The sequence below is a fragment of the Mixophyes fleayi genome, chromosome 4 (assembly GCF_038048845.1).
Source record: "Mixophyes fleayi isolate aMixFle1 chromosome 4, aMixFle1.hap1, whole genome shotgun sequence".
In the NCBI taxonomy this organism is placed as follows: domain Eukaryota; kingdom Metazoa; phylum Chordata; class Amphibia; order Anura; family Limnodynastidae; genus Mixophyes; species Mixophyes fleayi.
Window position 1 is genome coordinate 128,284,613 of NC_134405.1, and position 25,088 is coordinate 128,309,700.

Below are 25,088 nucleotides of genomic sequence, written 5' to 3' on the forward strand. Positions count from 1 at the left end.
AGGTCACAGATATTTGTAAGTACAGGAAGGAATAATAATACATTTCTCCATTCTTTACACCTAACTGCATATTTCACTCTAAATGAGTGATGCAAATGTAGCTTTTTCATTTAAGCACGTCCTCAATACCCCCTGGCTGGGAGTGGGACACATTCTAGGTCAAGAAATCAGTTTAAAAATAAATCTGTCCAGTATTTGCTACATGCAAAAGCAGCTAGTATTTTCCCTGCATAAAAAAATCCCTTTTCTAATCCTAGATGTCCTTACAAGCACTATTCTCTCTTTAATATCATCCCCCAGGTATTTTATTTTCCTACAGTGCAGCGTGGATTGGCGATCGAATCAGAGATCACACCTTGTCACACCTTGTCTCCTCTGATTGGTCTACATGGTGAAGTGTGCCGTTCGTAGTTCCTGCAGGTTACACTGGGGCACATGTGTTATATATAGGTACTATACAGGGAGGGGTAGTCAAAAGAATACGCCATTGTTGTCCAATGGATCATGTGATTCAATGTGTGTTTCTGGGAAAGAGAAACCCACCTAAGTGCACTCCTACTTAAGTCAGCCACTCACAGTCCATTCCAGACAATTGTTGGGTGAACAGAACTGAACAAGATCCAGCCATCCAGCCTGTTGGATTGAGTGACTGGATCATTTATGGAAAACCTGTGTCTGTCAGTGCAGTCAGAAGATAATTACACTGGAAATGTTCTTTGTATTTAATTAAGATCAATGCACAGTATCAGTTATACTGCTCTGCACGCTGGATATAAGTCTTAATATGTTTTGTATCTATAATCCACTTATAACAGTGACATGATTTTGAGTAAGTTATTCTAAACACCATTCTCATTACATAGCACTTCCTCCGGTACACATTTTGTTACCTCTTTATAGAGATCTTGGGCCTGATTCATTAAGAAACTTAGGCAAGAAATTGAGTGAGTTTTCTTACTTAAGTTTGCTGGACAAATCCGTGTTAAAATGTAAGGGGTGAAAATTAGTTTTCTATTTTGCACATAAGTTAACTACTGGCTGTTTTTCATGTAGCACACAAATACTTGATAGCTTATTTGTACACTGATATTTAGGGCTAGATTTACTAAGCTGCGGGTTTGAAAAAGTGGGGATGTTGCCTATAGCAACCAATCAGATTCTAGTTTTTATTTATTTAGTACCTTCTACAAAATGATAGCTAGAATCTGATTGGTTGCTATAGGCAACATCCCCACTTTTTCAAAACCGCAGCTTAGTAAATCTAGCCCTTAATGTTGATATTTGTGTGCTACATGAAAAAACAGACAGTATTTAACTTATGTGCAAAATAGAAGACTAATTTGCACCCCTTGCATTGTAACATGGTTTTGATAAAAAAAACTTGAGTAAGAAAACTTACTCAATTTCTTGCCTACGTTAATTAATGAATCGGGCCCCTTGTCACCAGGGGAATAGGCTCTATTTTTTAACAATCAGTTTAAAAAAAAGCTTGCCCCAAGCAGGCGGTTGACTGTCCTGCTCAATCTGTTGTTGGCATAACAAGACCAGCTGGATCAGAGAATTGATGAAGCACAGGTAACTGAGATTTTCCTATTCTGTTTTATTCCTTTATCTTTAAGCACACAAGGAAGAAATATTTAAATTGTCCCCAACATTAGCATGGGAGGCCTTTAGAACAGCTAGGCTGCTAATAAATGCAACTACTATGCTCATGGGATAGCACTATACCCCTCTACCAACAGCCCCCATGCTACATCAACCCACTAGGCTAGTAAGGAGTACTACTAATCATAGAGCATCTCATAGGCAAACAGAAGTGGTTGAAGACTTTTCATTCATTTTCTAACAATATAGATCATTTACGAACCACAAAAGTGCAAAACAGCAGCTGCCTACTTTTGCTCAATAGAACCCCATTTAATATATGGGTTTGCTGATTAAACTGGTGGCATGTGGAAGGGTGCAAGAGTTTGCACATGCCGAAAGAAGAAAAGAGGGGCGGATCAGGTTGAATGTGCCTTTCTTTGCACCAACGTGCAAAGACGATATTTTGTTTAGTGGGATAAAATAATTTCAAAAGAATACGTACAATTTTGTTTCTCCCTGCAAAAGAACTTGGATTTTCCTGTCTCATACATGTACTTATAATGGGATTACAAAGGTAGAGTTCTGTAGTATGATAATGTGCCAAAAAACGTTTATTGGTCAGAAAAGACCCATCATAAGATTTACCAACAGGCACATAAAACACTGCCTGCAGTTGCTTTTGGCAAAGTATGCAAGATTTCACCTGCATTAATCAACTTTTCGTGGGTTACCGTAGTCCCAATACAACTCTATGTGCAATGTTTGTGATTTACTAAGCAGCGAAAGCTACTGCTTTTCGCTGCAAACTAACGTCATCACAGGATGGCATTAGCTTACCTGTATCTATGGGGTCTAAAGAAGCTGGAAAGGCCTTACATGATCTCCTGCTGGGTAAAATCCTATGACCATGTGTCAGTGACGGATCCAGGGGGGGGTGATCGGGGCAATCGCCCCCCCCCCCCCCCCCCCTAAGAGGGGCGGCTGAACACCATGTGCAGGTCTGCTCGGCAGTGACAGGCAGTGACAGTGTGCTGCCCGGCTGCTCTGATTGTGTTTTAAACACAATCAGAGCAGCCGGGCAGCACAATCTCCCTACCTGTCACTGCCGAGCCACCGGCAGCCTCAGAAGTCAGAAAGGGGCCAGGACCTATATCCCCCTTCCCCACTAAATTGCCCCGGGTACAACAATTTTCTAGATCCGCCCCTGACATGTGTGAACTTTATCTGTGCATGCGCAGTTAAGATTCTGCTTTCACTGGCAGCGTTAGTCAGAAAACACTGTGTGTAGGAGAGTCTCTTTCGCAGGGCTCCCTGCGTGGCCAAGGCATAGTAAATAGCAGCGGTAATGCATTATGTATTGCTGCAATTTGCAGCAATTCATAATGAGTGGTACCACTGCACAATAGTAAATAAACCTGTAGAAATTAAATAATATAAAATCAATGAAAAGTAAAATTATGCAGTTTTACTTATCTCAGTGCAACCTGTTACACAGCTAAAGTATTTGATGCCTCTTCACTTTTCATATTGTTTCTGATTGCAAAGTACAACACTCTGAGGTATCATTTTGGTTGGCCTACTTGCCTACATGATAGGCTGATTGACCGCCCAGGGAACAATAAAGAGGGTCAAAATGCAAACGTTGAAGTTGTCAAAGAAAACTAAGATAGGAAATAGAAGAGTTTGCGAATACAGCGATGGGCAGATACTGTAACTATGGAGTATTATATTTGCTTTTAATATGAAACAGGAATTAGCTTTTTTTTTAGCTTAAAAGGTTTTAGTTTTTAGTAAAAGAATATGTAACAAACATGGCAGTTACAACAGAGTACAGTGCATAATGTAGATCCAATAAATCAGTCAGAACTGCCCATAAACAAACAATCAAAAAAGTAACAACAATCAATAACACAAGAAACATTCAAATACACATAAGACAAAGACTTCATGGGGGAGGGGGAGGGAGACAGACAGGGGGGCAAGAGTCGGAGACTGACCGTATTGAACCCAATCAACCATAAAAATACATTTTTAAAACAGGACATCTACCCTCCAGAGGGGTATACAGCATGGGAGAGTTAGGTGGCAGACACTGGTCTATACTCTGAAAAAAAATTGTACTATGTGAACCATTTAACCAGGGGGGAGGAAGCCCTTGAGGGGAAGTTAAACCCTATGGTTTCCATCTCATAGCTGTGTTGAACTTTGCTGATGATTTTGGTAAGAGATGGAACCAAAGGGGATTTTCAGCTTTGAGCTATTGCGGCTCTGGATGAGATGAGTATGTGTCCAGCCACATAGTGCTTATGACACTGAAGATGAGGGGGATATAGGTGTAAAAGCAGGAATTAGCTTTTAAGCTCTGCATTTTATCTTATCATTTATTATACGTTTTGTGATAATTGTGCTCCAATACTACCTACACATGCTGAGATATTTTAGCCTACGAAAAAAAGGAGAACAGAAAAGGCTGGATTCAATACTGGTGCACAAAACAATCCACATTCAGAATGTCAATTTATGCTTTCCATGCAAATCAAAAAAATAATTTAAAATATAACCTTTGAGTGAGACCAAAAAAGGAAGAAAGGGCAAGAAGCTTGATGGAGGCAGGGTCAGTGGAGTTATCAATAGGAATGTTAAAATCACCTAGTATAATGGAGGGGAGGTCAGAGGAAAGGTGTTGGGGAAGCCAGGCTGAAAGGTTGTCAAGAAAAAGGGAAGTGGGGCCAGGGGGTGGTAAATGACAGACACACAGAGTTAGATAGGGGAGAAGAGACGGATAAAGTGGAGTACAAAAGGAGGAGAAAGAGAGGGAAGGCACAGTGGGAATGACCCGAAAGGTACAGTTAGGGGAACGGAAGAGGCCCACACCACATCCTGGATGGTCGTCCGGTCTGGTGGAAAGGGTGAAGGAGAGGCCCCATGGGGCAGAGCGGCGGGGGAAGCAGTGTCAGTAGAAGTGAGCCAGGTTTCGGTCATAGCAAGCAGGTTAAGAGAGTTGGAATTGAAGAGGTCGTGGATAGAGGGCAGTTTATTATGTAGGGATCTGGTGTACCAGAGGGCACAGAAGGGGAGGGAGGGAAGTGGGGAGATAAGGATGAGATTGGCAGGGTTGCTGAAGCATGGATGAGGGCTATAGTTGGGGCAGGGAAGGGGGCTGGGGGAGAGGATGGGTATTGGACATGAACGAAGAGGCATGGTGAGAGATTGGGAGAGGGGAACGTGCAGAGGAAGAGAAACGGGGGCAGATGAAGCAGGAAGAGTGTAGAGACAGAGGCGAGGAGCACCAATGGGCAACCAGTAGTCAATCAAGCTAAATGAAACTAAATTATATACTAAATAAAATACAAGGCAATAACAAATTGTTAAAGCTAAAGAAAGTAGAAAACCAGGCAGAGAAGAAAGCATGCACAAAAACAAATTGTGCAAGACCACATGTACAGGTGAATCCAGATGGTGAATGTCCACAGAAACTGGTGTACTCAGGCAATGGTAAAGGAGGAGGAGTTCAGATGAGTCGAGGTGAGTGAGTTCAGGTGAGTCCAGAACTTCAATGTAAGCAATGTATCCAAGCAACAAGATTTCTTGGCTGTAGAGAGAGCAGTAATATTACTATAATTAGAAATCACCATATTTCTATGTAATATATTCTAATGGCCGTCCTTATTGCACAAACCTTGATTTAAGGTGCAACTAAAACCCTCAAAGCATATTTTGCATTCAAATTCACAAGTTGCTCACTGCTTGCTACCATGTGAAAGTCACTCCCACATGCTTAGTCACTGACATTAAACATTTAATAACCAAACCTGTTTGCACCAAACCAGAAGATTTTTGTTTGGCTACTTTACCGATTTACACATCACACCTTTAAAAATAAATAGAACGTGTACATTATATAAAAAAAAACCATTATATTATGGTAGCCATAGCAGGAAGAAGGTAAAAGCCGGAAACATACTAAATGCATTGAAAAAGCCGGAAACCATGTAAAGTGTATTGAAAAAAAATGGAAATCATATTAAACGCATTGCCAGAAACATATTAAATGCATTGAAAAAGCCGAAAATCATATTAAATGCATTGCTGGAAACCATGTAAAGTATATTGAAAAAACCTGGAACCATGTAAAATGTATTGAAAAAAACAGAAATCATATTAAGTGTATTGAAAAAGCCGAAAATCTGTAAACTATACTGAAAAAGCCAGGAACCATGCAAAGTATATTGAAAAAGCTGGAAAATGTAAAGTATATTGAAAAAGCCGGAAACCATATTAAATGTATTGAATAAGCCGAAAACCATATTGCATACTCACCTACTCTCCTGGAATTTTTGGAAGGCTCCCCAAAAATAGGCATCCTCCTGGATCGCATTGGAGGCGGAGCTTAATGACGCAATTTTGCACCATTAAGCCCCGATCCCCTCGCTATGCAGTGCCATTAATACACTTGTCACATGACCTCCCCTCCAGGATCTCCCAGAGGGGAGGTTTCAAAAGTCATAGCAATTGTATTGAAAAAGCATGAAATCCTAGTAAATGTATTAAAATAGTCGGAAACTATAGAAAATGCTTTAAAAATATATAATGAAACAATACAATTGGCTTTTGTACGATAAAACGTGATCGTGGGAGCATACACACTAATGCAATATCGGACCTAACATTCGTTCATTTAAAAGTATAAAAATTATATTTACTTGTAGGCTGACTGTACATTCATGCTTCCAAAGATTGTAACATGTTTTACCATATATTTGCCTGCCTACAAATTCAATAAAAAAATGTATATATATATAAAAAAATAAAAAAAGAAGAATTTGTAGGCTGTATAACTCAAAACTTTGGCATCTATTTATTAAAACATTAAAAAAAACCAAAGCTGAATAGGCCACGATTGTCGCTTTTACAATTCCTTTACTATGGTTTCCGGCCCTTTGGGTGAATCTAGTGTAGATCTAGGTGTTTTGTATGAATTCAGTGTGTATATGGCAAGGTGTGTGTGTTTATATATGTGTATCTGGCTTTCAAAACATTTTCTATTATTTCCGGCTTTTTTAATGCATTTAATATGGTCCCCAGGTTTTTCTATACCCTTACTACATGATTGCCACTTTCACAATACATTTACTATGATTTCCGGCTTTTTCAATCATCATTTATTTATATAGTGCCAGCAAATTCCGTAGCGCTTTTCAGTGCATTTGATTGATTTTACGGCTTTTTTTAATACTCTTTACATTGTTTTCGGTTTTTTCAACGCATTTAATATGGTTTTCGGCTTTTTTCAATACATTACCTATGGTTTCCGGCTTTATACACTTACTACATGCTTGTCACTTTTACAATATATTTACTATGATTTCCGGGTTTTCAATACACTTTATATTCTTTTCCGCTTTTTCAATGCATTTAATATGGCTCCGGCTTTTACCCAAACCCGCCATAGCAGAATGTACAGCTTACCTACTAAGACCCGGGGCCATCTTTTTCACTGGGCATGATGGGCAAGTGCTCAGGGGCCCCACGTGCAAGGGGGCCCCATAGGCAGGGCTCTTTCTTAATAAGAATAGATAATCCTGAAAAAAACCCCAAAAAAAACTTACCTTTTGTGGTCATGCAGTTAGGGCAGGTGGCAATCCAGCTGCCTCCTTGTTCCCCTCCTCCATGCCACCCGACATTTTCATTGAGAAGCGCAGCCCGGGGGCCCATAATGTTGGTAAGATGCTAAGACCTCCACAAAGATAACGCCTTGGTTGGGACTTGAATTCATGACCCCAGTGCTGTGAAGCAGAAGTGCTAAATAGGTATTCGCCTATAATATAAGGCTAGGAAATAATAATTATGTTTAATAATGTAAGTATGTTATGTTCATTTAGAACAAATCCCATTCATTGCGTGATTTAATTTTGGTTTATCAATCTTGAGTGGAGGTCTGATGAAATGATCACTTTACCCACACATAAAACAATATTGCACTGTATTAAGGTCCAATGTCTAGTTATCAACAATTCACAAGGTGAATGCTACAACATTGACAATGTGCACCCTATTCTATATACAAAGTCTAAATAACTAAAATTCCATCTACATTAGAAGAGGACCTGTCATCAGGAGGGTACATGAGGTTTTAGTTTAGTTATTGAAGAGAGAACTGTTTTTTAATGTGTTTTAAAATAAAAAAAAATCTCCACCTGTTCAGCCAGAAGACAGCCTGCTTTGTAGTACTCCCAATAAACTATAAATTTGTGTGCACACTTATCTCTTGTCCAGCACCAGCCTCCTTACTTTATGTCAACTCTTACAATGCATTTAATTAGCTAGATAATATCATACTTACCAGCTTTCTGACTCTATCCTCCGGGATGACAGGTCATGTGACAGGCGTATGAGAGGGCTATAAAATGCAAAAATGTATGGCATTTAAAAGTGAGCGGCGCTTAATAATACGATTAAGCCCCGCCCTGATATTTAATGCTGTGAATATCGGCAATTTTTACGATCCGAGAAGATGTCTAATCCGGGTGGTGTCCCTGAAATTTGGGAGCCTCCCAGAGAGTAGTCAAGTATGCTTAATATATTAAGGGGTCTATTTACTATTTGCACACTGCAATAGATACCACTGTGTATCACAGCATAACGTTGCATCTCAGGTATTTACTATGCCGGGGTTGCTCTGGGAAGACCCCCCTATTTACAATATATTTTAACTCTTCAATGACAGCCTAATGCTGCAGCACATGTTCATAGGGACCTGACTCGTCGGGGAGAATAAACCAAAGCCTTGCTGGCTTCACTGCACCCCATCACCCATGCCATACTGATATGGCATTATTTTGTACTCGCTGCTTTGTAAATCACTAACATTGTAATCCCTAAAATGTAATATGGTTACAGCGATTACCAACAAAAAGCAGGTTAATGTAGGGGAAATTGCACTGCTCATTGCACCTTTGTAAATAGACCTCTAGGTTCTACCATGTGGTTTCCCTCCTGGGCGGGGAAAAACGTCTTAGTTTTTAGAAAACATTAAGGATTTTTTTTCAATAAAAATCCACTGATGTACTTATGGGGCCATAGTTTATTATTTTACATATAAGAAATACTAGCTGTTTTGTTTATGTAGCATACAAATAATTGATAGCTTATTTGTACACATAAATTTGCAGTTGATCTACAACATGCACTATGCCAACTATAAATCTGCCATCACAATTTAAATTTTCCTCCCCTCCAATGTAACATGGTTTTGCCTTACTGACTTTCCTTAATGATTCAGGCTCAGGGTGAGTTATTTGTATGAAGATAAATAAGATATAATGAAAGCCCCCCCCCCCTCTCTCTCTGGTGATATGTTGGGACTACCAGCCCCTCCCACATGTACTGAGTCGCTACACCCTGACACCACAGCCTAATCCCACCAGCGGCTGCAGACAGGTGCTGCCAATTCAGATGGATCCAGTCATTAGTGGGGAACTATAAATGTCTCTTCTGCCCGAACATAACTCATTGTTAAAAAAGATCTTAGAAAACAAACCATTGGATTTAAAGACAGAAAGTCTAGGGAAAGATAATCTCCAGACTCGCAGAGCATTTACCTGTGCGATGGCTTTCCCACTGGTAAGGATTTGGTTGATTGCGTAACTAGTATCCATGTAGTTTGCATGATAATAACTAGTGCTGGATTATCTGTGGGTCAGTGCAGACAGCATTAACCAGGGGGGAGATTACCGTACTTGTGTTGGGTACAGAAAATAGTAATAAAGACACTTATGACGCTGTGATCAGTAGACTAAGTATGCCAATGTAGGATTTATATGCCTATAATAACGGTCCGCAAACTGGAACTGCATCCCACGCCAGCTAGAGCCTCAGTTTGCATACTTGTAACATGACCGTAGTAACCTACAGGGATTACGATAAGGTGTTTAGCGGCCCCCTATAACCATAGCATTGTAATGACTTGATGTGTGGCTCCTTTGGCCAGCAGGGGTTAATGGTGTATGGGTGAGAATGGCTAATGACATCACATGCCTCTCTGGTCCAGCGTTCTACTCGCCACGCCCCGCTGAAAGCTGGCGGGAAGAAGGCTGGAAACATGTGGTCCATGCAGGTTCTTGTGCTTCGTTCCTCGTCTGTTGGCCCTGTGGTGTCCCGTAACCACTGGTGGTTGTAGTCCTGACGCCATGTAGTGGGATGTTTGTATTCTGTAGTGCAGCGTATGTTTCTTCCCTACATGTGGAGCATTGTGTGGGTGTAAATTTGGCGTTTTGCTGGTGTCTGTTCACTTACTGCCACAATTCAGATAAGTAGGAAAGACCAATAGCTGTGACTACGGGTATGGCTGCACGTATGTGGGAGCGTAATTAGCCTGAGAAATGGCAGATTATACAGTATCGGGTTTGCCAAATGTCCACAATTTGCGGTCTCCCAGTCTTTGCAGCCCTGACTTATTACTGTGTCAAGGTATTTAAAGGGACCGTAAAAATAAATGTAGTTGAAAATTCGGGTCACCTCTTCTGGTGTTTCTATGGCACTGTGCTATTGTAGAACAATTGCTGCAGATGCCATTCTTAGTCGTACTGTTACCCACTTGTGTCATGAATAGGATTTACATGCAGTTTCTCAGCCCAAGGTCATAGTGCTCCAGGGTCGTTTGAACTCAACATGTAGAGTAAGGTGACCGCCTAATGTATAGGGCAAAACCAGTTTTGGTTAGGGCGTTTCACTCTTTAATAGATTGACCTCGTGGTCTGTCTGCCGTCTGGGTGGGAGACACAATAACTTGTCACAATGAGAGCTTGCTGGAGAGACTACTTAAAATTCAAGTGTCACTGTTGGACATTAACTAAGGATCCATTCATTGCAGCTTATATTTCACTTTCAGTAACTAAATATGTTGCAGTGGAGATATAGATCCATCTCATCTCCTAGATGCAATTTGTAGGCTATGTACACACTAGCATTTTCAGTGCATGCACACATTTTATGTGCTTAAGATACAAATATTAAATAAAATATATATTGATAAAGAATATTTTAAATCAGAGTAAAAATGTCAATGGGGCACTACCAAATCAGATTATACTGGTAATGTTATACAGTTGTAATGTAGCCACATTAAATGAAACAGGATGTATATAGGTAAAAATACAACATAAGGCAGCGGTTCCCAAACTGTGTGCCGTGGCTCCCTGGGGTGCTGCGGTGTCCTCAAAGGGGTGCTGTGGCCAGGGCAGGTGATAAGCAAGATAGGGGACTACTTGATTATTTTTGCTTGGAGGTGCCTTGAAAAAATTATGGAGAGCTTAACGGTGCCTCAAACTGAGAGAGTATGGGATCCACTGACATAAGGGAAGGATGTTGATAGAAAATCACATGACTTGCACTGTCCTACATATAGAAAAAATGTTGAGTTCCATATGGTTCACATTATCGATCTATTGACTAGTAGGTCCAAGGGATAAGCATCATAAGGATAATACAGTGCCAGCCATTTGGAACATATTCTACTTTGGCAGTTTGTATTGACAAAACTGCAGTGTTTAATTGTGGCACTATATTTGATATCCTGATTCTCTCATGGATTATGGAGAGATGCCAAATGGTAGATGTTACAATCAATATGGATGTTTGGGAGAAGTACAGCTTATTTGGCCTTTACCACAGAGTGTAGTATGGTCACAAACTCTTACCTCTTTCAGACTATGGTGCTGCGGCACGTCACTATTATTTTGTTGTAGTAGTGTATCAAAACAGGAGGTAATCTTTGTCAAATGTCTATGTAAATATTATTCAACCATATAATTTGTTTACTCCATAATTTTTTATTAAAGATTTTTCTAAAACTGTAGAAAATGGCTGCAAAGTCTAAAAGAACATTAATAAAACAGGGTGGTTAATAAGGAAAGAGGGAAAGGGATTACCAAGGGAGGGTCTTTAGTGAAATTAAGAATAAGAAAACACATTTATACATGAGTTTAATGAACTAGTCAACTGGTATTCATTATAATGTGAACTTGGATTAACCATATTTTATTTTACAATGTAAACGTCCACTCTGATGCCCTGAAATATAACAAATGTTTTAAAAAAAAAACTACTGCATAAGCTTATACACACATAACTGCTAAAATGTACAGTCACTTGGTAGAATTTATTTTCACAGCCATTTACTTAACTTTCTTTAGAAATGCAGTGTACATATACAGTGTACATGCAGTGTACATAGCATTACTAACTACATTTTTAGTGCCTTTGTTTTTCAGCAATGTCTCTGAATTAACAGGCACTACTTTCCCCTGCGATATGGCTGCTCTGCACTGGAAGCATTTATATCCAGGACAGCCTGTAATTTGTAATAGGGCTATACAGATGGTCTGTTCATATTAAAATTCTGCTAAAAACAAGGAAGAGACTAGTTATATACATGTACACCCCCCCCCCCCCCCCCCCTTTGTCTCTACATTATCCCATTTCATCCCAGCTTCCTTTCGCAAGACAAAGGAAACAATTTGCCCTCATTGTTTTTATCTGTTTCCTTTACAAACCATGCCTTTAAAAACAAAAGCAAAGAGAGAAGCAATGTTCAGGTAAAAGTTGCAGGGTGGTGTATACAGTGGTCATCTGAAGATGGAAGACGTCTGTTTAATTTCTATTTCAGTCCCCTACCATGGTGTAACACTTGGAAGTGCTGAGAAAAACAAACTTGCAAACATTTTAACCCACTAACTCTGGATTTTGGATACATATTGTCTCCATTTCAGAATTGCACAGCTCAGCCAATCGCATTGCAAAAAATTTCTTACACATTTCTTGTATGTCTGCGCTGTGCATCAGTGTCTGAGGTTAAACTGTAAGTGTTGTTGAAGACTCTTGTCCAAGTGCACTTGGCAATGTTAAATTCTCTACAATATATAAAGGAATGTGTATAGCACAAGAATGCCCTGACAGAAAATCATGTGCCTTGCTTTGTCCATGTAATTCTTTCCACTGCCTCGAACTGCTGCTTGTGTGCAAGGTAAGAAGAACAAATGGCTTTTTTAATCACTGATTGGCTGTCAGCAGAACACTTCAGTGATGTCATCACCATAGCTGAGCATGATCACAGACCATCAATGACCAGGAAAATCAGCATGATTTATGTTACCAGGGACACCCTTCCTAGCTGATTATTGTATAAGGGTGAATAAGCAGTGTAGTAGGGGAGTGAAAAGGAATCACGGGGGTGGTGCTGAATTAAAATATGTGGGGGTGGCTGTAAATGAATAACAAGGGAAGGGAAACTTAGATGAATTACAGGGGAGGAGCGCTCCTGATTTAAAATATATCTCTTGCAGCCATTGTTGGAAGTTGACAACAGGCCAATGTTCATAGCAGTTGTTCCTGACATTAGCTGCAATGTACTGTACCACAGATGGAGGTGTACTGTCTACAATAAAAAAAATCCTTTTTTATTTTAATTGTCTGTCTCGTAATCTGAGTCTTGCAGGGATACCCTACCCTTTGTGTATAACACTAAATTGCTGCTGATAGTGCCTTAATGCAGTGTTGCCCAATTTAGTGTTTGAATTTTTGTTTTTTTTTATTTAACAAAGCAATCTTTAGCAGTTTAAAGTCACTATTGTTGATGCCCAGCATCACATAAAGTGGCAAAATGAGATCTTTTGATAGTTATTCAGCTTTGCCTGAATTTACATAGCCAGGGTCCACCTGCTGCTTTGGCATTGTATTGGAAGATCTAGTGCAAGCAGACCCTGCCCAGTCATGGAGATGAAGCATGAGATTCGTCTCACCGCCCTTCTCTGGGGGAGGTGCTATGTGCAGGCATTGATGCCACTAGTTGCTGCTCATGCTGGCAGTGGATGCATCTGCAGAAGGGATAGTGACTCAGAATAGAGGTGGGTCTGCTTTGTAATGCATATTGTGTTGACTGTGCTTTGCAGCAGTACTACTGCAAATGTTTAGTGCTAGCATGCATATCTTACTTGTACATGTCAAATCAACTAGTCTATCACCGTAACATCTAAAATGAAAGTGATATGGATTTGGCAGCATCTGACATGATCCTGTCTTCTGCAGCAAAGTATCTCGTTCATTAATGTATACTGTTTAACTGTGTGCAGTGTGTGTGTGCTGTATCCAGGTATTGCCATCTGTTGGGAACAGTCTGTGGCTCATGGCTTTAAATCTTCTAATCAAAATCTAATTGTAGGTGCATTGGTGTGCATCCATGAGACTTAAGCTAGAGGCTGTCTTGATGTAGACATTCCCCTATGAACTAACTGTGAAAATGGCACAAATGTTTAATTGATGCACTGGTTTTATTGTGTTAAAGCTGTGCTACGATCTATTGTAAAATTTTAGTAATGTGCTCATCCTCTTAGCCGTAGCCCTAGAGGCTGCTACATGCAGTCTGCGGGGAAAGCTGTATAGCAGCCCGACCGGTCTCTGGCTTGGGAACAGATTGTTAGAGAAAACGTTTCCGTTAGAAATGTGATTTGACACAGCTTTAGAAACTACTCCCTTTATTTGCAGATATCTTCCTGAAGTATAGGAAAAATTGGATATGGATTGCATGTGAACAATTGTCAACTACTGCAGGTGACGTGCAGCATGTTGAATTTTATTAGAAACCTCAAATTGGGCAGTAAATGTGTTAATTTTTTTTAATCCATGTCTCAATACAGGGATGAACAACCTGCTGCACTTCAAAGGACACATGTGTGGTCCCCCAACCTTTAAAAGGGCCACACATTGTCCTTAATTTCAAGAATGAAAAACCGCTATAAAATGACCTTGACACACTCATGTCACTCATTCCAAAACGCACCTGTATGCCTCTGGTGCTCCAAAATTCCACCACATGCCCTTAGACACACACTTGCCCCAAAATGCACTTGGACTCACACAATCCGTCAACTCCCATGCATGACTCATTCCTCCTAACATGCCCACAGACTTTACCACTTTGCAGAGGTTTGGGTGAAGATTTGCAAGCTTGAGGCTTAGAAGTGGTAGATCTGGTTGTTCTGGTGGCAAAGCATACTTTTTTTTTCCTTTTGGAAACTGTGCCTCTGGATAAGGGGTATGTTTTTCAACCAATGAATGTTTGATTCAGTGAGATATGTAAAGTTGGACCAAGCCACTGCAGTGGAAGCTTATCCAGCTGTCTGGCAACTTAAGAGAGTAATTGTGTCCTAGAATGACATATCTAGACAAGATGCTATTGACCATAAAAACTTGTGCTGGTGGCTAACTGGTAGTCCCCACAAACTCTGTAGAGGTTTGTTTTCTGGAGTGCAATGGTCTTGGTCTGACCAAGACAAATCAGAAACTACAATCCAGGATGAATCTACACGCACAATAAAGAATAAACACTTCTCAGGAGCAGGACACAGTGACAGATTTAAATGTCCTAATACTGAAAGATCTTTAACAATGACAGGGAGAGAAAAATCTGGGCATTTAAGCTGATAAGAACCTTACTTCAGCTTATCTTAATGATGTATCCCCCCCCCCCTCTCTACAAATTTCTTGATATAACAGCTCTTGAATGTTGTGCCTGTTTCTAAAGCTGGGTGCACACTACAGAAATTTCAACCAACTTTTTATGCCAAGCTATTTCACATGCGATCGATGGTCCGATTGCTGGGTCCATGGACTGCATACACACTAGCCTTGTTTAGGACGATAAAGGGAAGAGCGGACGTCCCTTTAGCGACTTTTTACAGCCATCTTGTCATGAGCAATGACTGTAATCTCATACTCCCTGTTGTGGATTGGTCGGAAGTTTATACACACTACACAACGGAAACGAGATTGGAACGAAAATATTAAACGGTACGACCAACCAAATGAGGTGACAATCGTCCATTTGGGCAGACTTTCGACCATCGTGTCACTGCACACACTGACCCGACTTTTGAACGAGCGGTCGTATGTCGGTTGAGTTAGCCGATTATTGGATGAAAACTGTAGTGTGTACCCAGCTTTATTTAGTCACTTATTTGTAAAGTAGCCTGATGAAGGGGCCTCTGTGCTCTGAAAGCTAGCAAATATAATTTTTTTTTGGGTTCGCCAATAAAGGTATCACTCCTATAATACTTTTTGTCTTTTTTGACACAAGTATTTAACATCACAAAGGGAACTGTTGAAACCTGAGGAATGTCTGCTGGACTTTGCTTCATTATAGCACCAAAATGGAAAGTGCTAAGAGGTTATAGCTGTTTTTCAGGACAGCTATGCAGGAGTTTGCCTACTGGAGGGCCCTTGCTTTATCCAACAACCTTAAAGCTGGGTATATACTGATGCAATTATTGTGCAGATCACACTGTAAACGACCATTTAGTCAGATATTTCAAGAGTGTATACTCTTCCACGATCATGTTTTATCTTGCCAAAACACATTGCTGGTTTGGTTTTAGAAACTTCTCCAATTAAAATAAAGATCAAAGATGGCACAATGTTTGGAAAATGTTGAAGTGTGCACTCAAAACCAGCAGCATAGGCAGATGGTTGTAGAGTTTATTCACTATCTCTAGCAGATGGTTGAGATGTTGATCCCAGATCTGAAGGAAACATGTTGTAGGTGTACACGTGTCTGCATGATCATTGGTAAAATCACTACAGAAATTGAATCTGCAGTACAATGCAACAGTGTACCTAGCTTAAGTGTACTAGGATGTAGCTTTGCACACTGCACAGTCAAAACGTGCTACAGATGGCTTTTGTCATTTGAATAACTAAAGTTTAATTTTATTGTACTGTAAACCAGGAATGCATCTAGAGAATTTTCTAATATACAATGCCATGTTACCTGTGTAGTTTACATGAATATAGCAAAACCTGACTTCTGCCACCAGACCCTGCCCTTGGGTACATCAAACAGTGTGGTGCATTGTTTCATGTTAACATATGCACAATCAGGTGATTACCATAAGCAGGAGCAACCCTCAAAAAGGATACTCTTCCCCTTATGTGGTAAGAATCCCTGTAAATTGAATCTTCAAGCCATAGGGCATTGATTTATGCCCATGTATTGTGCTGAATGTAGTAGCTTCCCAACCCTACAGTAATAAAATGTCAACCTTGGCCATATTTGTCTCTCCAGAAATTGTGGTGGTCTGCATTCAGATCATGTTTATTAGGCTATTCTCCAACTATGAGCCTCAACACACAGCATCTATGGCAGCCAACAACTTCTCATCTTGTGTTTTTAGATTAATTGTATCATTGCAGTATTGCTGCATGCAGTGAGACATTTGCTATTGGATGCTGTTTATATCTGTAGTAAAGCTGTGGGATTTGTGAATTCCATTTATTTATTTCACCTTCCCAGTGCCTGTCTCATCCTCTAATTGAGCTAGTCCCTTAAGGTTTAGAAAGTGTCTGTAAAATACAATGAACTGTAATTAGAGATGTGTATATACTGCAGTTTTAATGGTTTGATATGAAAGAGTTTAGCCATTTTCTATTAAACACAGTAGAATTCTAGAACGGCTTCCCAAAGCTACATGGCTTTTAAGACTCATAATCATGGTATTCTACTAAGGGTTTCCCAGGTTTCCACTGCCAAATGGTTAGGTGTTGGAGATCAGCGTAACCAATCTGTTTTGTTTTCCTTCCAGAAAGATGATTTAGGGAGAAGTAAAGATTGCTGGGGTTGCCCTTCCGATACCCCAGCACTTTCCACATGCAGCAATGCTGACATTTTTCGTCGGATAAACGCAATGCTGGACAACTCTCTGGACTTCACTGGGGTCTGCACCACTCCCAATGCAAAGGGTAAATGTGACCACCTACAAGGTACCTAGTTTTAATTTAAACAGTTGACAATTCAAATAGTGCAATATGTTGCTGTTTAGTTTGAAACTGTGCCATCAAATTGTACTTTATTTTGCTACATATTGTATTCATTGGCTTTAATGAGATGTAATAAATTGGTATTTGGGCTACAATTTCCTGCAAACTGCATATTCAATGTGAACAAGTCAGATTCACTATACATGCATAAAATTGACTGTTTCCATAGCATGTGAATTCATGTCTTTCTAATCTGGTTAAGTCGTAGATTAAAAGTGTGCAACTTTCTGGTTAATCAGAAACTGAAGTAAGAAACCATCCTGGAGCACTCTGATTGTGGCTGCTTCCAATGTGTATATGGGTCTTCACTTTCCCCTATGAATGGAAAAACTATAATAATACAAGCATAATACATAGGTGCTACACCCTGTGTTAGAAGGTGTGTATGTATATACATGCATACCATATAAATCAAATGGATACTCTAAGCAACATGTCTCAAGCCATCCAAATGGACAATAAAAGTTCATATATAGTGTGCTGTAGCTTGTTCTCTTAAAAAAAAAAAAAAAAAAAAAAAGCCATCCAAAACTCCTCACCTATTATGCAATATGAAAAAGCATTTTAAAAGTGAAATACTACACTATATATGCTTCTAACAATTTCAAAATCAAGCACACCAATAAGATGAATGATTTCTAAAGGGTATTCCACCTACACCACTTTTGTGAGTATGCTTACTTGGAAAATGAAGCAAACAAATCTATCACCATCAGTGGTATATAGCTTCAGGGGACAAACCTTAGGTGGTGAATTTTAAAATGGAAGAAAGAAGCATATAGTGAGTGCATTGCCTCATAAAGGCTAGTCTAAGTGTCTCATCTTGGTTAGCCTGAAATGATCAAAATTTCCTATCTGAATATCGGAAATATGTGGCTTAATAGGGGGACTTATCGCCCTTTACATTTATTACACTTGATAACATGTTTGTGTAAGCACTTAAAGTTTGTAAGTAACTATATTTGTAATACCCCGCGTGGTGTTATTTAGAGTAATACGTTGAAATTGCACCAGAGAGGTAAGGAGATTTATCCAGATTTAAAATGACAAGTTTATTCTTAACTAACTTCCTTTTATTATTATTCTGATATTTATATTGGAAGCAAACAATTATTTTTAAACAATCTTATCATTTTAAAACTATTTACAATTGACAAACCTTTAAATTCACCATACTAATATCACTGACATCTCTAATAATATATATAACTTAATTTCTCCATACAACTTTAAGACCTACATTATATATTTCAATATTTATTTGTGGAAGTGGTGCACGTGGTTGGGGCCCATAAATGATTTTTTCACGCCAAATAAATTGGTGATCTTTTGTATTACACAGTCCCTTTTGTGTGTATTCACAGACCTCTATTTTCTCTCCTCTCTCACTGTCCTCAGTACATAGCTCAGTTTCTTTTTAGTGTGATTTCACAGATCTCTCTACTGCTTATTTGTTTTCAGCACTTTACTTTTTACTTACACCTCTCTTTGGCTCACTTCTTCTCTTACACTTTCTTCACTTTTAATCTGCTTATATATCACTTTGTCCCATTTTCATTCTGTCCCTATTTTTCTCTGTCTATCCAGACACAGGGATCTCTCTCAGCGGTCCTGAGTATCACTCCTCTCGCTCTGTCACCCCCAGCTTATATAAGATTTAAAATAAATACATTTTATATATATATATATCACTTTTAACAATTAACAAATTAAAAACATAGATACACCCCAGGGTACTCAGATTTTGGGGTATCACCTTGTGATGACGCAAGATGCTGACATCTAATTTATACCCCATTCATACTGCACCAAAAACCCGGGTTTTTGCAGAGGCACGCTGAAAAACCCGGGTCTTGGTGCAGTATGAATACTCCAACCACAAAATCCCGGTACTTAGACCCGGGATTTTGCGAGGGGTAATTCCCGGGTTGGACCCCGCTCGCCTGCAGTATGAATGGTGCAACCTGTGTAATTCCTGGGTCTCACCATTCATACTGTAAAAAAAAAAAATGGCAAAGTGTAAAAAAATGATTTTAATTAATAAAAAAAAACCATAAGAAATGTTTACTTAACTTATTTTCAGCCAGCGGTGTCTCTGGTGCGTTGCCGGCTGTCAGGGGGACCTCTGGGTACTAAAATGATGTCATTTCTAATGGACTAGAAATGACATCGGGTCGGGCAGGTGCAGTATGAACCCGCCCTACCCGGGAATCTTATCTATACTGCCCTGTGCCCTGGTAATATTCCAGGGTTAACATGATGTGATAAAATGTTCTACTTAAGCATATTAACAAAACCTTTGGATACCAGAGTTCTGGCCTCTTTCCTGGATTCCATGTTTGTGTATCGCAGAAAAGGCAGTGTTCCTAGTACAGTTATTAAAGATATCCTTGGTAAAGAATAGTAGCAATTAAATACTTTAAATTTAATAAAATTGAAGTATTTATCGGCTGCATCCCTTTCACTTCTAAATGGTGGTCAGTGTCAGACTGATGCAGCTGAAGGCAGTTACCCTACTAGAACCACTAGAATTTCTTTAGGAAGTCCAGTGAAGGATTGCATGGATATAAAAATTAAAAGTTCATGTAAAACTTGACACTTCCTCTGGAGTAGCTATGACTTCAGTCTCCAGGGCAATTAAGAGTATGGGCAGAGACCTTTTGAGAAATGGGAACATGAGTACTACATATGTTCATTCTAGATAGAAGAACATTTTAAATAAACCTCATAAAATCAGTCATAAGACAGGACCATGCATAGCATGGCTACTAAACTCTATTTTGTATCCAGATTGTCATTCAACTTTTACAATCAACCCTCTGACTCTGGAATCGCCTAATTGGCCTGCCTAACAATGTCGCCTTTGCCAAAATTCTGATAAAATGCTGGATAGTCAAACAATCTTCCTTGCTTGCACAAGACATTTGGGAAGACACCTTTTATTTGCATAAATGACAAATGGGCCCACAAGACCAGTCTTTGTTTATTGTACTATACCTGACATCAACTTTGATCCTGCACCTAGATGTGGAAAATGATCCCATGTCTTTGCCAATGTCCCTTCTTGCATTTCACTAATTTGGTGTCCTTTAATCACATTATATTGGTCAGAAATGAAGGTACAACATTTTTGGCCTATCTACATACTCCTCTACGAAGAACATATCAAGGACCTCTTGATTCTAGAACTGCTCTTACCTTATCACAGCCAATTCATCACTACAGTGACTAGTTTTATCTATAACCTTATCCAAAACTTCTAAATATTGTTGCAGTCTGACAGTATCTCAACCCCTACTTGAGGGAAAAATATCAGAACTGTTTTACTCTTGTAAGCCACCCCTCTTTTCTGCAACTTGGATGCTGGTAAATTGTCATTACTCACAAACATGAGCTCACTTTCCACATATAAGGTCCCATAACTTATGACCTGTGCTGATTTGAACCACTTAAAAAATTCCTTTTTTTTTTTAAGGAGTTAGACTTGGGTTCTGATTGGATCCAAGTAATCAGTCCTTATCTTGCAAACATCTTTATGATACTGGTCATCTGGATTTAGACTGACAATTGTCAATATCAGGCAGATGAGTATAAAACTGTGCACCAGGGATGTCTGCTCATCTGAGCCAAGTATTGCCAGACTTGCTTTTCAGTAAGTAACTACTAAGGGCCCACTAAAACATGGAGTTCTCCAAATAGGATTCATAAGGGAAGATACTGAAGGGGTCTTCAGGGCATGACCCTCATGCCTTGTGATATAAAGGGTTATACTTCTGGCCAATGTGAGACCAGTTTTCTTTATGATTTTGGTCTGTAGTCTTCATTTTCTGGTTATAACTTTCAGCCTTTCCACTTTAAGGATGGTAAGGGGAGTGTAATGGTCTTATGCCCATCAGATCACTTGTCAGTTTTAATGCTTGTGAAATGGCTTAGTCTGAGAATCACTTGTAATCCATTTCTGAACCATCTTTGCGGTTATATTTGCTGTGGCCCTGGCAAAGCTTCCACCCAACCATAAAATTGTCATTCAGCTTTCACAGGCCTCGCACGCTTTTCAACATCTAGAACTGAAAATTAGACTCCCTCAAATAGACCTAATTGGCAACACACTTCAGCACCAAGGTAATGCAGTTCTATCATCACAGGGATACTGGAACAAAGGAGTAGATGAAAGTAACATGGAATCGACAAATCAGCTAGTATGATTTGCCTCCTTTTCTTATTGTCCACACTTCATAGAAGATCATTATTGAAGGGCAAATAGCTGTACTTCAATTTTGCCCACACCGCATGAGGAAACCTTCTACCATACTGTCCCAATCAGACAACCTACAACAGGGACCAATTTTGCATCCCATTCCATAGGCAACATCTTTCAACTGATGCAAGGCAGTTGAAGTGAGGTACTTCTGAAAGCTAGAAAACTTCTTGTTATAGGTTTTGAATATATTCATTCTGTAGTGCAAACCGAAATTATCTTGATCCTGCTACCATTCCACAAAATCTAGATTCATTCTTTTTTTCCAGAGGTTTTTGCTCTCATGACCTTAAATTCAGGTGTTTTTCTAGACTCTGGTTTGGCATCTGAACATCTTTTTTGCAAGGCTGTGCAGGATGCAATTGCTTCATGCCTTTACCAGACATTATCTTCTGGATGTAGCATCCTTCAGTTATTCAATTAAAACATCTTTGTGTTGGATTACTTTGCTCTGCTGTTTTAACCCACTCTTTTCATACTTTGATTATTCTACAGTTGTATTTCATCACTTATTTATATAGCACCACTAATTCTACAGCGCTGTACACTGAACTTGCTCACATCAGTCCCTGCCCCATTGGAGCTTAGTCTAAATTCCTTAACACACAAACGCAGACAGATACAGACTAGGGTCAATTTGTTAGCAGCCAATTAACCTACCAGTATGTTTTTGGAGTGTGCCAGAAACCAGAGCACCTGGAGGAAACCCACGCAAACATGGGGAGAACATACAAACTCCAGACAAGGCCGTAATCAGGAATTGAACTCATGACCCCAGTGCTGTAAGGCAGAAGTGCTAACCACTTAGCCACTGTGCTGCCTCACTTAAAGGAACATTGCCATGCTAGCCAGATATTTCCACCCATGGCTAAATTTTGGACAATTTGGGTAACAGACACGAAATAGGAGTCATTAAATGCCTTCCAGGGTGTTGGTTAGCTGAGTAGACCAGAAAAAAAGTAAACCCATACATTAGTTGCCTGGAGGTAAATGGATATATATATATATATATATTATATAAAATTTTCGATGCAGGTGAGCAATATATTTAAAAGGGAGGGTGCATGGCTAGTTTGTTGTGAGGGGGGGGGGGGGTTTCTCCCAAAAATAACTCTTATCAATAGACTGGCTGAATAAACTGCATGTAAGGGCCAGCTTAAATAAGGCTAAGGAAACCCATCATCCCTTAACCTGCAACATGACACTCCAACTACATGTATCACTAAATGAGTGATACATTTAAACTGCCATACCCTGTTCAAAGAATGAACTGCAGTCTGAGTTTCAGTTAACTATACTTATCATCCTTTTTAAATTCATTCACTCCCCCTATGAGCTGCTTGTTTCTGATAATGCTGAGAACCCTTTGTAAATCTTGAAAGTGGCAAAATAATGGTTGCGTTGCTACAAACTTGGTACAAATGACCTGATTTGAAACCAGGGTGTATTGTTAGTCAGGGATCAAGTCTTGTGACAAGCTAAACTTCAGCGTGCTTTTGTGAGGGGTAGAATGTTGCATGTTATGATCAAACAAATAATTGTGTTTGCAAGATTAAATGTAAAATTGTTTTGATACCCCATTCCTTTTCCTTACATGGTTTTAAAGTGGTCTAATAAATATGTTCACTAGAATGAGCTGCTTTGAATGTTATCCTTATTGCATTCTGGTAAACAGTGGCTCATAGACCAGGCTCTTGTCTATATTCCAAGCAAACAGATTATGCTAGCACAATGGTGAAGCCCTGCGTTGCTGCTGCTGATTCAGGCTTGGAGTCTCTCCAGAACTATGTGTGGGAGGGGTTCTGGAAGGGCTTGGAGAGGGATGAAGGCAGGGCCACTGGAAGCAAAGTATCTGCATCTATGTGCGCAGGAGTCTCTGCTTATTTTATCTTGACAGCTGCAGATCCTATATCAAACTTCAGATTCTGCTATTCTCCCTGATGCATCATATGGTGCAAAAACAAGCTATGCTTTCTGAAATATTAACGTAGCAGGCAAGGCTGGGTGTGGGTAATGCAGTGCTTTAGGTACTTGGCAGTGGTGCTACTTGCTGCAGGTGGAAAGTCATTTATGTTTTACTGAGATCAGGTATGTAAAAGCAATTGAGTCTTGCATTCCTCTTATTTCTGAACAGAGTTCCCAGATACGGAGGGAGCTACAGCAAGCAGGATGCTCTTCCCTACATCACATGATACATCTCCTCGTGGCCTTCCTGACACAAATGACTTGTGCCTTGGTCTGCAGTCTCTTAGCCTCACAGGCTGGGACAGACCGTGGAGCACTCAGGACTCGGACGTTTCTGGGCAGTCCAGCACACCATCAGCTGCCCAGTCAGGTAAGGCACTCTTACTTATATTGCTGGGAAGCAACTGGGATGGAGGTCTTGGCCCTCTGAGCTACATTTCAATCAATGTGAACATCAATTACTATGTCACATTTTGATCTTTAAATAACCGCCTTAACATAGAACTTTTCTTATGATGTGCATAACTCTTAATCTGTCCATAGACCTTGTATTTACTGTGTAAAGTAGGTGTAGGTAGCTACATTGAGATGCAAGGGAAATGTCCCAGCATCCTGCAGGACGAGTGGCCATCTCCAGGTGGCTTTTTATTTTACTTAAATAGTAAGTGTGCATGTGATATGATGGCAGAGGGGGTAGGATGTCTGCACAGACCATATACAGCATTGACAGTCCATGTGCCTCTGGAATAGTCATGAAGGCACTCTGCAGCGATTTAATATCACTGGTATTTGTTCCCCATAGATGTGCACTGGAAATCTATGATATAGTACAGTGGAAATGAGTGCAGCCAAACATTAAGGGGAGGTATTCAGTTCCATAGTCTACGACACACATATGCTCATAGCTCTAAATATGTCCTGTAATGACAGAGCAGGGGTATGAAGAGGGGGAGGATTTAAGCACTCGGGTATGTTTCAAAGCATCTCTTCTCACTGCATGTGCCAGAAAAGGGAATTGGTAAATACAGACATTCCTCTTGCAGCCTGTTGGTGATTTGTTTGGGACCCCTTTTTTTTCTTCTGCATTAACCTCTGGAAAGAAGTTCACAGAAAAGCATCAGTCGCCTTGTTTAAGGATATTTAATGTCAAACACTGCAGTTAACTTTGTATTGTTGCATTATTTAGAGAATGACTTGCTTTATTGCTGTATGAAGAGTACAAGTTTGTCCTTACTGTATTCCCTTAGACACTGAATATCTGGGTTAGGGACTTGTTTGGTGCACAAAGGGAAAATCTTGTGACTTCTGCAGACATTTCCAAGTGCAATGAATGAATACCAAAGACCTATCTGGGGAGAGATGGGACATATGGCCAATATGGAGCAAATGATTTGTCTGGTAGAGGGTGACA

At 39.8% G+C, this 25,088-nt stretch overlaps 1 protein-coding gene and 1 long non-coding RNA gene across 9 annotated transcripts in view; one reads left to right on the top strand and one right to left on the bottom strand.

The window, feature by feature from the left end:
* Window positions 1–3,055: 3,055 nt before the first annotated feature.
* Window positions 3,056–9,558, bottom strand: LOC142152014 (uncharacterized). The gene is made up of 4 exons (XR_012691280.1): window positions 9,189–9,558; window positions 7,931–7,987; window positions 7,197–7,373; window positions 3,056–5,179 (listed from the first exon to the last, which is right to left on the bottom strand). It is a non-coding gene; the product is annotated as an uncharacterized LOC142152014 (long non-coding RNA).
* CPEB1 (cytoplasmic polyadenylation element binding protein 1) overlaps window positions 8,987–25,088 on the top strand; it is a 32,905-nt gene continuing 16,803 nt past the window's right edge. For 2 of the 8 annotated variants that reach the window (XM_075208202.1, XM_075208203.1), the window contains exons 1-3: window positions 8,987–9,210; window positions 17,220–17,397; window positions 23,847–24,047. In XM_075208202.1, coding sequence (XP_075064303.1) covers window positions 9,073–9,210; window positions 17,220–17,397; window positions 23,847–24,047 — 517 coding nt within the window. In that variant the 5' untranslated portion in view covers window positions 8,987–9,072. The other 6 variants (XM_075208204.1, XM_075208205.1, XM_075208206.1 and 3 more) reach the window with 6 other exon arrangements.